The sequence below is a fragment of the Bombus pascuorum genome, chromosome 15 (assembly GCF_905332965.1).
Source record: "Bombus pascuorum chromosome 15, iyBomPasc1.1, whole genome shotgun sequence".
Taxonomy (NCBI): Eukaryota; Metazoa; Arthropoda; class Insecta; order Hymenoptera; family Apidae; genus Bombus; species Bombus pascuorum.
The window spans coordinates 1,373,738-1,389,761 of record NC_083502.1 but is presented as its reverse complement, the minus strand read 5'-3'; the positions used below and the strand labels follow the sequence as shown (position 1 = coordinate 1,389,761).

General features: G+C 31.3%; 1 protein-coding gene across 1 annotated transcript; it reads right to left on the bottom strand.

Moving 5' to 3' along the window:
* Window positions 1-574: 574 nt before the first annotated feature.
* On the bottom strand, window positions 575-5,515 carry LOC132914914 (elongation of very long chain fatty acids protein 6-like). Its single transcript, XM_060974426.1, has 3 exons — window positions 5,331-5,515; window positions 3,926-4,312; window positions 575-3,465 (listed from the first exon to the last, which is right to left on the bottom strand). Exons 2-3 carry the CDS (start codon window positions 4,249-4,251, stop codon window positions 2,967-2,969), a joined length of 825 nt encoding a protein of 274 aa, XP_060830409.1. The 5' UTR covers window positions 4,252-4,312; window positions 5,331-5,515; the 3' UTR covers window positions 575-2,966.
* Between the last annotated feature and the right edge of the window lie 10,509 nt (window positions 5,516-16,024).

Genomic DNA, 16,024 nt, shown 5'->3' with positions numbered 1-16,024 from the left:
CACCTTACAATCCTTTTCTGTTCCTGTTAAAATTACATGGAGCTTCCCGTTTAACCTAATTTCATCACAATTAGCAGTCGACGTCGAAGCTCGATCTCACGGTTGTCGAATATCTCCTCGTACTCGACCCACGGCGGACCGACTGGTAGGGAGGATGGAAGGAAAAGCCGTACCACGATAATGATAATATGAATCGACTTCTGTCTTAGATGTATTATTACTATGACTATATTACTATTACTTTGCATCTAACTAATATGTAACAAATGTCATATAATATACATAGTTTTTTACTATTAAAAATCTTTGTAGACTCTATAATTTTGCTTTTTCAGTATAAAATTTAATAACATTGAAATGTTACAATTATGAATAATACTTTGGACAAGATACTATTTACACATTATAGAGTGTTAACAGCTACACAATATTTTAATGAATTAGAAAAAAGCTAAAGTTTACTTTCCGATATACGCGTCAAACATAAATTATTAAATATATGGGTACAGATTTGACCTGGAACTTATATTTTTATTCAACTTTTTTGTTGGAGAAAATAATGCATATTTAATAATGGTTCATAATTGATATTTATTTAAACAACATTTTTCTCTACCAAATACTTTAAATAATTGGTGACAAACTATGAAAAGTAGTTTATTTTAGCCACATTACATTGTAATTGTATTCAGTTTACTTTACATTGAATAATCTCAATTTAATTCATTCTCCTTACAACACTTTCACCCAAGGATGGTGTTAACTTCTCGATCGCAGCGTCCTCTATTGTCTGTTTCTAAAAGCGACTTGTAAAGCACACTTCCCGAGATTGTTTTGTTAAGTCTTGTTGAAATCTAAACCTAGCCCTAACCCTAACCCAAACCCTAATCCTAACCCTAACCCTAACCCTAACCCTAAACCTAACCCTAACACTTACCCCACCCTCCTCTTGGAATGTCAAGCTTATGTATATGATTGTATTTCAGACCAACATAGACAAATTCACATTATTTACATATATTTTAATAGAACTGCGCCCACTTATCCTCAATAGCGTAGTCACCTTTTTCTCATACCTTCAATCATACCATTTTCTAGTTAAAATTGCACATTCTTTGGTGCAACCAAATGATGATACATAACATCACGCACAAATGTCCCTGGCGATTCTAATGCTCTGTAAATTATGCACAATACATGTACAAGGTATATCGACCCAAGTGACGTCTTATAATGGTCATTAGAGACATGTGATTCCTACGAAAAAGAGTCATTGTCATATTTTTGAAAAAGAAAAAACAGAATGCAAATGTGCATAGTGCACACTGTGACAAAGACGAAAGAGCTGTATGCCCATCACATAGATTTATTCTTTGTGAAGAATGTGAAATCTCCATAGCCTAAATATTTATTTTCTTATATTCGATAAAAGAATTTATAACATTATTTATCTTCTCATTTCATTCATTTCTTATGACAAATAGTCACCGAGAGACGTATTAAGATGTGAAATTATGAGACAAGCGAGAATTAAATATATTGCCAGTTTCTCTATGGACGTTATTGCTTGTCTAAAATTTGTATTTTTGATTTTTTTAAATAATACCTGAAATTGGGTCGTTGACATATTTATATATATATATATGTAGTGTATGAAATTCATCTTTGCTCTTTTTTAATCCCAGACTTCTATATATTCAGTATTTTCTCCTCTTTTTGTACTGTCTTCTTTCTCATCAAGTAACAATGCTATTACAACCGTTTAATAGTAAATTTCGATACTTTTGTAAAATGGGCAATAGTTGGAAATGTGATCTCGTACGTTGCCGACACATGGATAACTCAACGTTGTTGTGCCGGTGCTAAGCTGTTACATGAGCTATAATTGTGAATATGTTGATGCCCGTCAGGCGTTGTAGCGTTAAATGGTTAATTTAATTCTGCACTGTACCGATAAAATCGTCTCCGCGTGTCTTGTGGATGTCGGCCGTAACATATACATATAGAAGTTAATATACAGTATAAATAATAGCCTTAAACATATAGTTAGTGCTAAGGATGGACTGAATATTGTAGCTTATTAATATGGTGAATAATTGACTGTCAAATATCTTCATGGTTTTGCGAAGTGTATGTTTTCAATAAATACCTTCTAACTTCTACATATGCAAACGTTTGATAATTGCACGAAGATCAGGACCTAAGTGTTGCAATTATGGAGATGCAGAAACGATCCTATTCCTCAAAACTCAGATCGTAGACATACCGAACGTAAAAAAGGACAACACGACTAAGAAACGATGAAAAATCGAGAGTCAAAGCGGTCAACAAACATTTAAGGCTCGCAACAAGCTCGGATCTCAAAATCAATATTTTCTATTTTTAATTTATGATCAATGAAACTTTTACCGACATGATTGTTACATTTTTCTGATTAAAACGAGATCAAACACGATATAATTTTGAGTACATTTGCTTACTTGATGAACGATAATTAAATACATATCAATAAGTAAATGTAACTCAAATTATATCGTGTTTGGTCTCGTTTTAATCAGAAAGATCTTACAAATACGTTGGTAAAAGTTTACTTTACAACTTTAAAAAAGTTGCAAATAAAAAGCTTTCGCTTTTGAACTAGTACCTACATACATTGTCTCAGCAATGTCTGACATAGGATCATGTTACACTACTTGATCTCGAGCCTTCTAGCAATGTTGATGACTGTGCAATTATGCAAAGGATCTTTTTGTGTAGTTATCGAATGTTTCTACATTTTCAGATCTGTTTTAAATTTTACCATCGTAATCACGATAGTCGTGTCTCGTTACAGTACTAGTGAGATTTCAAAATATTTCGTATAATAAAACTACTATAAATACAAATGTAAATATCGTATGCGGTATAAGTAAGACGATTTTAAATAGCATTTCTGCAAAATCGTTTGTTCTATCGATATGGTATCCCTATTCGACTTTCGTCCTGCTTTTGCCAGACATATAGGTCTTGTAAAAGTACATAGCGAATAGAACGAAGTAACTGAAGTACATGAGCAAACCGCAAATGGCGTTGAGACTCGTAGCTTGGCATTCTTTCTCACCATTCGTTATATAATAGTAAGCTGCGCTAGTTACAAAGAAACCTGCAACCATTTGTACTAACTGCATCGTAGTAATCATCATGGCGATGAATCTTGATGGTTTGTATCCCATTGCTTTAAGAGCATAGTAAGAGTACATCCAGGAATGGACAAAGTAATTCATCACGATATACCATCTGGATGTTCCCATGAGTAGCGCATAAGAGTACCATGTGAAATAAATAACCGTTATATGATGATACCAATGTAGAAATATTAATGGCTGCTTTCGTAACACAATGAAGACAGTATCGCCAAGTTCTACGATCTTTGATAGGGCGAACAAAGTTGACCAGAAAGCACAAACATTATCATGAGTATAGTAACTAAAAGCATATAATACAAAACATTAGAATAACAAACATAAAATATTTCCAGACAATTATTTCATGAATGAATAAACGAGAAGAAATCTTATTTGACTAACGCTTTTATAATGCCTGTGTTGTTTCAAATACGAAATTAGAAATATGGTTACTCGTTCGTTGCACGGAAATGAGATCTAAACTGTAGGCAAGAATCGAGGTTTTTACAACAAACGTAGTTTCCAATTAACGTCGTCATTAGGTCGACCTGACGGCCAATACAGGCTTAAAAGACAACGATGTCGTTAGAAGACTTGGTACTTGGAAATATCGCTCGCTTCTAAAATATCACAAAATGCCTTTAACAGAGGCATTTGATGATTTGAGAGTTCAACGAGCGAGTAACAACAGTTTGATTAACGATTGACTTTCAATGTACGAATCGTTTGAAAATATTTCAATACTTTAAGATAGAAATTACCTGTGCGAACAAATACTATAGTAAAATCCGTGATGGTATAATATGTGAAACAATTCTGGCGTTGTTCTTATAGTTCCTATAATGGAGAATATCGCAAGCAATCCGCTCCATAATGCGAGTAAATTCCTCAGATCAAACTTTGGTCTATTTGACATATAAAGCTTCCCTGTGAAAATGACGACTAAATAAATAGCAGTATAGTAAAAGCATTTCCACCAATAATTCCTCATCCATGCCAGAACGTCCCAGATAAAGTCAGTTGTTTCAAAGTCAAAGACTATCCAGTGCTCGGGACCAGTGACATTCATGACATTCACTTCGTTCATTTTGCAATATTTTTTACACTCGTTCACATTAACAGAATTAAAAGAGAATACTCTCAGTTATCTGAAAAGAAAAACAAACGGTTAAGATTTTCTCCTAAATTCGAAGAATTGCAGACTTAACAGGACAGATTTATTCAGATAAAACACTATAGCCAATTAATTTCTCAGGGATAACTTTAGATTTTTCTAAATGCAACAAATAGTATGTTGAGATTTTTGTTCTGAATAATCAGAGGTTCCATTGATCAAAATCAAAGATTAGAATAGATTAATTCCTTATAAAAAGTTAATAAGGTATCTATGTCGAAAAATTATTAGTATTAAAGAAACAAAATTTTGGAAAGCTAAGGAATATAAATAATATAATTAAATTTTGGGCTTCTGCTAAATATTAGAAGCCAAACATACGTGCAATATCACGGTAGGAAATTTTTCATCGTTATAATATTAATTATTTATATTAAAGATATTATCAATTGTAGTATTACATATAATACTATATTATTAAATATTATACATCTTATATAATAGATTTATATAATACTGCTATTATATATTATATAACATTATTAATATTAATTAATATTATATAATACCATTTATGCCGGTTATATTTATAAAATACGTCGCTCAAAATTTCTGTAACATATTTTATTCTGTAACACTAAAATCAGTTTAAAAAATTTACCGAATGTCCTTATTTTATTTTTATTCGACATTTGAAAGAAGATGCTTAACATAAAGTTAAAGAACGAAATAACGCGTTGACATGAAGAAAAAAATAAAAAATAAAAATGATCGATAAATTCGCAAGATTGTTTAAAAGTCAAAGATACATCTAATATTACAAATAAGTTTTAAATTGTTCAGGAACAATAGATCTGTCCATAATTTTATCAATAATTCCACAAATTTTGATCAAAACTTTTTCATTTCATGTTTACCTAGACAAATTGTAAAGTACAAATTATATAATAAAATAAAAAATGTTTACTTTGCTTACTAAGATACTGTGTTCACAATTTTGGAATTTAGACTAAATTTTTCGAAAAATAAGACGTTCGAGTGTCGATACTTACAGTTAATTACACGATTATATCATTGAACACGGTTCTTCTTTTTCCAAGCAATAATTCACTTTGGTGTTGAGTTTTCATACAAATAGTTCCTAAATCCGATGAAAATAATCGAAGAGTTCCATGCCGAGTTCTATATCTGCGAGCGCGCATAAGCAACTAATTGTGACTACCAATAATTATGTGGTCAATTTCTAGTAGACCCACAGTATATACTATCCCACTCCTGAGATCAAATTAATAAATACATATGAAACGGATGATGTGATTGCAGTACATTCTAGTCATTCATCCGTCTTTTGCATCTACAATGTAGAGCTTTATGAAAATTACAAGTCACTAAGTTACTAAATAAAATTACTTTGACCAGGAAAATCAACAATATTTGATTTTTTGATTCTTCTACGCCGATTTTTCATGATGCAACCAATGATATCGATGGTGAAGCCAGCTCCTGGAATTGGAATCGAATACATTTCTTGAAATATTTCGAGACTTATTATAAATAAAAGAGCCATATCATTGAAGAAATCTTGAGCTATTGAAAGAAAAATATGCCTATATAAATAGATTAAAAAAAAACAATTTCAGTGATACTCATAACCTATAATTAGAAATTTATAACCTATTTTATTATATTATTAGTATAGCGATTAATGTTTTGCAATATTACGGTTATTATATTATAATTATATATATAATATATATAATAATAATATATACAATAGTATAATATAATAGTATTTCATTATAATTATATTATATAATAATAATAATTAACTAAATATTAAATATTATATTATATTTGCAACTTTATTTATATATAATTTTCGCAACGTTACAATTTTTATAACGTTGATCAATAACACAGCTTACGTTATAAGATCGTAATTATGTATGCTATAAAACTACTATAAATGTTATATATACTTATAATCAGGTGATACGAAGTGTAATTAATTAAAAACATTATTAATTCTTTAATTATTCGATGATGTCATCGAGACGTTAGTCTCCTCTTTCATCATCGAATTCTATTTACGAGAAAAGAAACGTTATAAACTTACAGGTTAAATTAGAAATCATAAAACTTTTCAAAAATGGAATCAAAGCTCCAACGTCTTATTAGACGTTTTATAATAGTGATAAAGAAGGGTCATTCGATTGATCTATGAGGTCCGCTCGCTGCTAAAATACGAACTTTGTTAAAGTTATGACATTGGCGACCAATTACAATCTGATAAGCGAGCTGACATAAAGGTTGAAAAAAGCATGACCCATCCGTTTCTTACGAAATTTTTGACTTATGTAATATGCAGTATCACGGAATAAGCTGTAACTCGAAAACAAGGTTATGTCATCCGTTTATATGAAACATTTTCTTTTTTCTTATTGTGTTAAATCCGTACTTCTCACAAGTTCTAATTCAATATATATATTGTAATAATATAATAATTATATTGGTTTAGATTAGATGTCGACGAAAGCCATGATTCATATTAATCAGACTGAATCGTAGTATTATAATTGCAGATCGATCAACTATGCAGAATTGTCTGATTTACATGTGTCTGATCGATATCGAAATGTCACAGTGATCGAAGTGTGTGTTTCAATCGTCGGAAGTGTTATTTAATTTTATACGATAAGACGACGCCACAGAAGAATAAACCGACAAGAAAAATAAGGGAAAGGGAAAAATAAAGAAATTACTCGATAGGAGAATTGGTTCGTATGTCCGATCATCTTTCGTTGACAAAAAATCATTGACCGATAACGCATTATCATCTACATGTGCAGACTGCGGAGGTTTTTCTATTTGTAGATTATTTTGAAATGCAAAAATATACATTATGCAGATAATATGCAAAATTATAAAAGATATTCAAAGTAAAGCGCTTATTGTAATATTCATTGGGTGATCAATTATTTTTTGACCTTTGTACTTTTAGACCTGATCTCAATGAATACTGGATAGCACTGTTGTCGTGTTATTTTGCCACGTTTAAAACAATCTGCCTAATGTTTACCATCAAATTACTAAGTGTATAGGAGATATAAAAGAAATTTTCTACTTTCCATTTGTTTAATTAGGTTCATAAAAATATGAATTTGCACAAAAATCCTCAGTCTAATGATAAAATATCCAAAAATGTCTTGCATACGTTACACGATTGATTTTTAAAAGATCCTTCTAAATTAGATTCTAAGAAAATTGTTGTTTTGTTATAGGACCCTTGCAGGCAATCTTCGACAGTGGACACTTGCAACTTGTTCTTGATATAAACGTTGTATATAATGTTCCTAATATAAAAATCCGATTTAATTTATGTTTAATTAACTACTTAATCGATCGATGGTTTGATTAAATGCTTTCACAATACCTGACGATTTTACTCCTTTGTAGTCTTCGTGTTAAAATTTCGAAAGGAGATAAGATTATGATAAAGTTGGAATTTCGGTTAAAGGGGATAACGTAGACCACCATAATTTCACTGAACATCTTGTATATTAACAAAAAGCTTTAAAATGCTGATACTGCAAACTGCAGTGCTATAAAATTAATAATACAGTCATAAAGTTATACGTAGTATAACAGCCATATTACGTGGTTATATAATGCGCTGATGTATATCCGGCAAGCATATGACTATTCATCGTAAGATTAATGAAAAATTAATCTATTCTAAACTAAACTTTACACGACAGATAATAAAGACAACAAAGGTCCCTAAAATATATTATCCTTTATGTTGGGGATATAAGATTATCTTTAGTTTATGATACGGGTAGCATCTTTAGTTTATGATACTGCTATTTTTGAGAAGGTGAAATTTGCCAAATTGTACATTATAAAGTCTACAACTCAGACCGCGTCGACTACTTAGTTGTCATCTTAAGCGCTCGACGGGTTTGCTCAGTAGCAAACGGCGTAGCATAAATGAGAACTCAACGACAGATCATCGAACAAGGCGCACTACTTGTGAGACGCCCACGACAGTTCGATAGTCACAGGATCGGACAGACACAGATTCTCACTCATAAAAGATATAACTTAGAAAACACGAAGCTGGCACCCCGCTAGGGGTAGCCACCCACATGCTATATTTATTTTATTTTATTTTTTTTTATTTACTAATGATATATAACACTTTACCAAATGTCCTTCAGGACAAATTGTAAAAACCAAAATAAAATAAAAACAGATTCTCGCCTCACAGGAAACGTTAACAAAAGACCCGCTCCCTAAACCAACACCTAAAATATAAGCATCAGGCGCTTCGAGAAAGGACTGAAGGTTCAACACGCACACGCTTATGTTTAAAGACTCTCGCTTACGTTCAAACTAAACTTTCATACTAAATACTAAATAAATAAACATACAAATCACAAGCATACTAGAAATCTTTGATCTCCTTGTATCTTGAGCGTTAATATCGTTCAAGGTTTGCAACCCTAACCGAACAGTTGCAATTCAGTCGTTGAGGAACTGTTTAAGCTCATAAACTAGTCATTATGCCTATCGCCATCCAAGTAGCACGTGAATAAGGTCCTTGTAACGAACATGGGGAGGCTTAAACTAAAATATGATTTGTGTATTTATTGTACTTTGTATCTAACAGGCTAGATAATATTTTCTTTGATTCTCTACTTTACTTTATTAAGTGACTACATTACTAAATTGCTAAACTTGAATGAAAAAAAATTAATAAAGAATATATTTATTACCAAGTAGCTTAAGATTCAATGCAAATAATATTTACTTCAATGAATAATAGTGAATTCTAGCAAGTGAAATATTAATAGAAATTTTATACTCTACTTTACTTTATTAAGTGACTACATTACTAAACTGCTAAACTTGGATGAAAAAAATTAACAAAGAATATATTTATTACCAAATAGCTTAAGATTCAATGCAAATAATATTTACTTCAATGAATAATAGTGAATTCTAGCAAGTGAAATATTAATGGGAATTTTATACTCTACTTCACTTTATTAAGTGACTACATTACTAAATTGCTAAACTTGGATGAAAAAAATTAACAAAGAATATATTTATTACCAAATAGCTTAAGATTCAATGCAAATAATATTTACTTCAATGAATAATAGTAAATTCTAGCAAGTGAAATATTAATGAAAATTTTATACTCTACTTCACTTTATTAAGTGACTGCATTTCTAAATTGCTAAACTTGGATGAAAAAAATTAACAAAGAATATATTTATTACCAAGTAGCTTAAGATTCAATGCAAATAATATTTACTTCAATGAATAATAGTAAATTCTAGCAAATATGAAATATTAATAGAAATATCTTCAGGCGATTCTTTCATCAAAACACACCTTTAGAAAAACAAAGAAACATCAAACCTTGTTTTGATCCTAACATCTGCCTATTGCGAAGTGTAATCTTACACGTGAAATTTGATACATTGAACAGACAAAGTTAGACTTCGATGCTTTGATATTTTTCCATTCAAATTTTACTAAAATTATACTGGATACGGAACACGAGTGATAAAGTTTTATCGTATTATGGCAAAACAGATGATAAAATTATATATCAATTTTCATAGTAACGAAGTTTGAGGATATCAGACTTTTTTACTACAAAAGATTATTATACATTACGTATAATGAATTTATTTTGTGATTTTTAATCATGATACATATACTAATTATTAATATTAATTTATTCATATCAATTCTTATATTGTAATATTATAATATATATATATATATTAGTTATTAATACATTATCAACATTTAAAAACACGATGTGCAGGAAATCCTATTCTGAACTAGTAAATGAAACATAAATAAAGCAAGACAAGAAAAGTACTACGCTATCTGCCATAATCAATAACCGTGGTCACTATGCTCGTGAATTTACCGAATGCTCAGCTGCACAAATTGTAAAATACAAATTAAATAATAAAAAAAAAAGCTATGCTCGTCAAAAATTGTATGTAACAGTCAGTCATCCGTGTCGATTTGAACCTTTCATCTGTGTGAACAGAGGAACAAAAATGCATGCAACTTTTTGCGACATGATTGAATAACCAGAGGAATAAAAATACATGCGACCCACAATTAGATTGCGAAGGACAAAGTGGATTATATGAATTTGTTGGATGCGTGACTATTAAAGGGCTGTCCCTTCTAGATATGATACAATATCAACTGTTATGTCATACCTGACGGTCAGATCACAACCTTTGAACCTCGTGAGACGGAGATGAGCCATACTCGATGAATCCATTACGAATCCATGACCGTTGATCTTCGTAAGACAGAGGAGAATCGTACACTACAACTGAATGTTAATATCTGAACCGTGAATCTGCTTACACAGATCTACCTAGGTAAATCTGCCCCGTCGTATCCAGTGGTCATACCATCACTTGAGAGTGTCGTAAAGCGGGGAATAATTCTACTCTTGATGACTGCTTCTTGGGACCTTTGCCCTTCGTATATGACGACCAGACCACCACAACCTTTGGTTTACATTCCTCGTCAAAGAGATAGCATAGGTGACCTATCTTTAATTTCTCAATGACGCGTATAAAGTTTTTCGTCTGAAACATACAGTGCTGGACAAAAGTATTGGCACAGCATGATTGTTATGATAGAAATGCTTATAACTACTAAACAAATTGATTTAAACAAAAAACTTTTTGACGTATTTATTTATTATCTATTCTAGTTTATTACATAACAAGAGCAACAATATAAATAAAATAATACGCAAAATAATAACAAAAATATATTTTTTGAACATTTTATGGGTGGACAAAACTATTGGCACAGTAGAATATTTACGCTTATAACTAATTACATAATAAACTTCTAATATTTTGTTGGCAGTCCTTTTCTTTTAAGGACTTCCTTTAATCTTCTGGGCATCGAGTGGACTAATTTTTTAGTGAATTCAGGTACAATATTGCTCCATTCCTGCAGAAGAACTTTCTTCAGTTCAGACTTGCTTGTGATATTATGTTTCCTAATTCTTTTTTCCAATTCGTTCCACACGTGCTCAATGGGATTCATATCGGGACTTTGAGGTGGTGTGTTTAATGTGTGGGCAGTATTATATATTATCCACTGACGAACAATATACGCCATATGTTTAGGATCTCGATCCTGCTGAAAATAGAAATCCCTGGGGAGGTTTAATTTTTGAGTACTTTTCAAAAGATTTTGCTTGAGTATATTTAAATATACATATTTATCCATTATCTCATCAATGAATATAAGTTCTCCTACACCCGATGATGCCATACATCCCCACACCATTAAACCACCACCCCCATGTTTCATGGTGGCTTGCAGATTCAGTTCGTCCATCTCTGTGTTGGGTTTTCGCCATACTAATATTCTGCCGTCAGATTTAAAAATATTAAACTTACTTTCATCTGAAAACATGATCTTTTCCCAAAAATCAGTATCTTTCGTAACAAACTCTTTCGCGAATTCCACTCTTTTCTTTTGGTTTATTTTACTGATGTAGGGCTTTCTTCGTGCTGCACGGGCAGAATAACCGGCATCCTTCAATACCCTACGTACAGTTTTGGTACTTACTTCTTTTTCACACTCAGCTTTTAACATCGAAGCAATTTCAGTCGAATTAGTTTTTGGATCCTTCTTTACAATATTTACGATTTTCCTTTTTTCTCGAATTGTTACCTTAGAAGGGCGACCACTCCTAATTTGATTCTCTAGATTTTCTTCACTTTTAAAGCGTTTTATGACTGAACGCACAGTAAAACGACTTCTGTTTATGATTTGTGCAATTTCGTTGTAAGATTTATTCATCTTATATAAATTTAATATTATTTTTCTTTCTTCAATTGTGGTTTCTTTCGTTTTTCTAGACATTATTACTCTTTCTTGGTTTTTTGTTGTTTAATAACTGAAGTCTCCAGTTTCACTGATCGAGTGTTATAATAAAAGACTAACGGGAAGTCCTTAAAAGAAAAGGACTGCCAACAAAATATTAGAAGTTTATTATGTAATTAGTTATAAGCGTAAATATTCTACTGTGCCAATACTTTTGTCCACCCATAAAATGTTCAAAAAATATATTTTTGTTATTATTTTGCGTATTATTTTATTTATATTGTTGCTCTTGTTATGTAATAAACTAGGATAGATAATAAATAAATACGTCAAAAAGTTTTTTGTTTAAATCAATTTGTTTAATAGTTATAAGCATTTGTATCATAACAATCTTGCTGTGCCAATACTTTTGTCCAGCACTGTATAATATTAAAACATGAGCTGAGGATATGCAGCTGGAAATAAATCACAATGTCGTAGGTGTTTGCATACAACTAAGAAAAACGAGTAAAGATTACAGTACAATATTATATAAATTTGTAAGTATGTGAGACACGGAAAAAAATTTAACGAGTCTGAAAAAAAGCAAATTCTTGAACTAAAACAGCGACAGTTATCAGTAATAAAAATATCGAAAATAATAAGAAGAAGTCGTAAAGTAATACACAATTTTTTAAAAAATGTTGAAGATTATAGCAAAAGGAAAAGTACTGGTCGGTCGTCATCGTTATCCGATCGTGATAAGTGAGCAATTTTACGTGTAGTTTCCAACTCGCAGTTAACAAATAATGGAAAAATTTAGTGTTAGTGCCAGTGTTTCAAGTATTCGTCCTACCCTGCGAAGATATTAAGAGGCTAAAATTAAAAAGGAAACCTTCGTTAACAATGAAACACAAAGTAGGACATTTACGCTTTGCAAAAGAAAGAATGCATTGGAAAAAGAAACGGAGAAGGGTACTATTTCCAGATGAAAAAGATGAAATGGGAGAAGGCAGCGTGATGGTTTGGTTATTTCGATAAGACAAGTATCAAGTTCATCGTTGAGAGAATGAATAGTGTCTGATACCTAAATTTAATCACAGAACAAATAAATAATCGTGCAAAACGCATTTCTGGATCTGATTACATCTTTCAACAAGATAATGCATCTATACACGCATCAAGATTGGTCCAATCATATTTTAATGAAAATAATATATCTATTTTGCCGTGGCCTGCACTCTCCCCGGACCTTAATATTATTGAAAATTGCTGGGCAGAACTTGTTCACGGCGCATACGCGAATGGAAAGCAGTATCAACACGTACAAGAATTAAAAAATGCAATTGTACGCGAATGGGATACGTTAAGCCAAAATTACATCCAGAAACTATATAAATCAATAGCAAATCCTACAATAGAAGTAATAGAAAATAAAGGGGGATGTACCCATTATTAAATAAGTATATATGTTTGATAATTAATTATTGTTAGTTACAATTTAAGTTGATTATTATTTTCTTATTGTACATGTGCTATCGTTTCTTTCTTAAAATAAAACAATTTTTTTTTGTTACACACTAAACCTCGTAATATTTTTAATTATTTTCAACAAACCGCATATTCTGAGCTCATAATGTTTTGATATTATACGTTACAGACGAAAAACTTTACACGCGTCGTTGAGAAATTAAAGATAGCTCACCTGGGCTATCTCTTTGACGAGGAGTATACGTCAAACGGATGACAATATCTTTTGAGAATTGATTCTTCGCATCTGGGTGTCTTCTTTTGTTTTTATTCTTCAAATCGTGTACGACGTCCAGACTATAATCTTTAATTCTTGTAAAACAAAAAACAACAGTTATTGACAACCGAGTCTTCGCATCCTCCCCGCAGTTGTTTGCTCAAGATGAGGTTGGAAGTTAAAATTGAAAAGATTGCTTTTCTTACCGAGCGGTTTATGACACTTGGCCATCCAAGAGTTTTTTGGCCTAGATCCCTCTGAGGGCCAATTCAGCAGTGTCATAAATTCTCACCCATTTCTATGGTCTCGAACAATTACTATATAAATTGGAACTCTAAGATATGAATTGAAAATGTAGTAATCGAGAACCTAATGATTTGTGAACAACGTAAAACATGTGTAAAGTATATTTCATTATTGAATCTTTAACATCTTATTTTAAAAGAAGTTGCTAGTGTTGAAGTGGTTACCACTTCTAAGAAAATTCGACATCTGGTCTTTTTACATAAAAGATATAAATTAGAAAAAACGAAGCTGGCACCCCGCTGGGGGTAGCCACCCACATGCTATATTTATTTTTATTTTATTTTATTTTTTTTTTCACCAATAAGATATAACACTTTACCAAATGTCCTTCAGGACAAATTGTAAAAAAAAAAAAACAAAATAAAAATAAAAAAAAATCTGGTCTTTTTAGTTTTCTCAAGTACTGATGCCATCGACAGCGTATAGACAATAGACTGGGACGAAGGCAGACCATAGACAGTAGACAGGCGACGATGGCTTCAGGGCTTTCAGTGACAGGGTAACACTGTTAGCATGCGGATCAGGATCAGCTCAAATTATATTCCTACTTGTACTTACACTTCTGTATTAAAATATATTTTCTACTTTACAATTTATCCACGCGTTCCTCTAATAACCTCAAAAGTTAGTAGTTTAGTTAAAACACAAATAATAAATTAAATTATAGTGCAATATACAAAAATACTTACATTCTTGAACATCAGGATAGGCTTTATTCTCTTGCGAAACGTGTGATTTAAAATGTTTAAAAGAAGATGTATAAGAAAAAACAAAAATAAAAGTAGTCGTCTGTTTATATCACAATTGGTGGACACACTGACTCTAATTTTGTGTATGATTATTGTAATTAAATTTAATGAGAGGCTCGTGAAAAAAGTAAACTGACTCTACCGACCACATTGCGCGTGGTCATAGAAATTTTCTAAAAGAAAAGTTTTTAAAGGATAGAGGTTTTCTCCTTCTTCGTAACGAGTATCAAGTGTTCGTTGAAGAAAACGTTGTTTTTATAAAATTATTGATTAATTATTACTAATTTATCATAGATAGAAGAATATCACGTTAATAATGTAATATAATTGAATATCACGAAAATTCCTGAAAAAAGTAAAATGACGACATTGATGACAATGACGAAAAAGGCAGCGAAGCGTAAAATATGACAAAATCTAGAAAATCCACATTAAATTAGTATTAAACAATGAAAAAGAATTGTTCGATTTACTTGAAATAAAAAACCAATTTATACTCGAAATAAAAAGAAATGATTTCTTTAACCTAGTTTCATCTTCATATTCTTATCGCATACTTTGTCTTATTACGTATTAGTAACGATAATTATTCTTTAAAATGCAGATATTGATTAAATACTTAAATAAATGTTAGCAATGATTCATAAGAGATAAATTTATAAATACATTTGCCTTTATTAAAATAAATCAAATATTACCAAATCATCACGACAAGTTATCGGATTCATCATCGATCACAGCGCCCTTTCGAATTTCGTAACGTTCCCCTCCCCTTCCCCTTCACCCCCCCCCAAAAAAATCCCACAGCGCACAAAAGTAAACCACCGAAGAGTCCTGTTTTGCGGCCAAGTTTCAGGACAAAAATACAACACAAACAAGAATACACAAAAGCTCCGCTCCCCTGCGGCTTAAATCCAAAAAACAAAAATAAACACAAAAACCGTAAAACCACGACACATAATATAGCATGGCTACGTATCGGTACTTTTGCCTAACACACTTTACTCAAATTCATTGTTTATTGTGAAATTCAAAAATGTATCAAAAAAAAAAAAAAAAACAAATC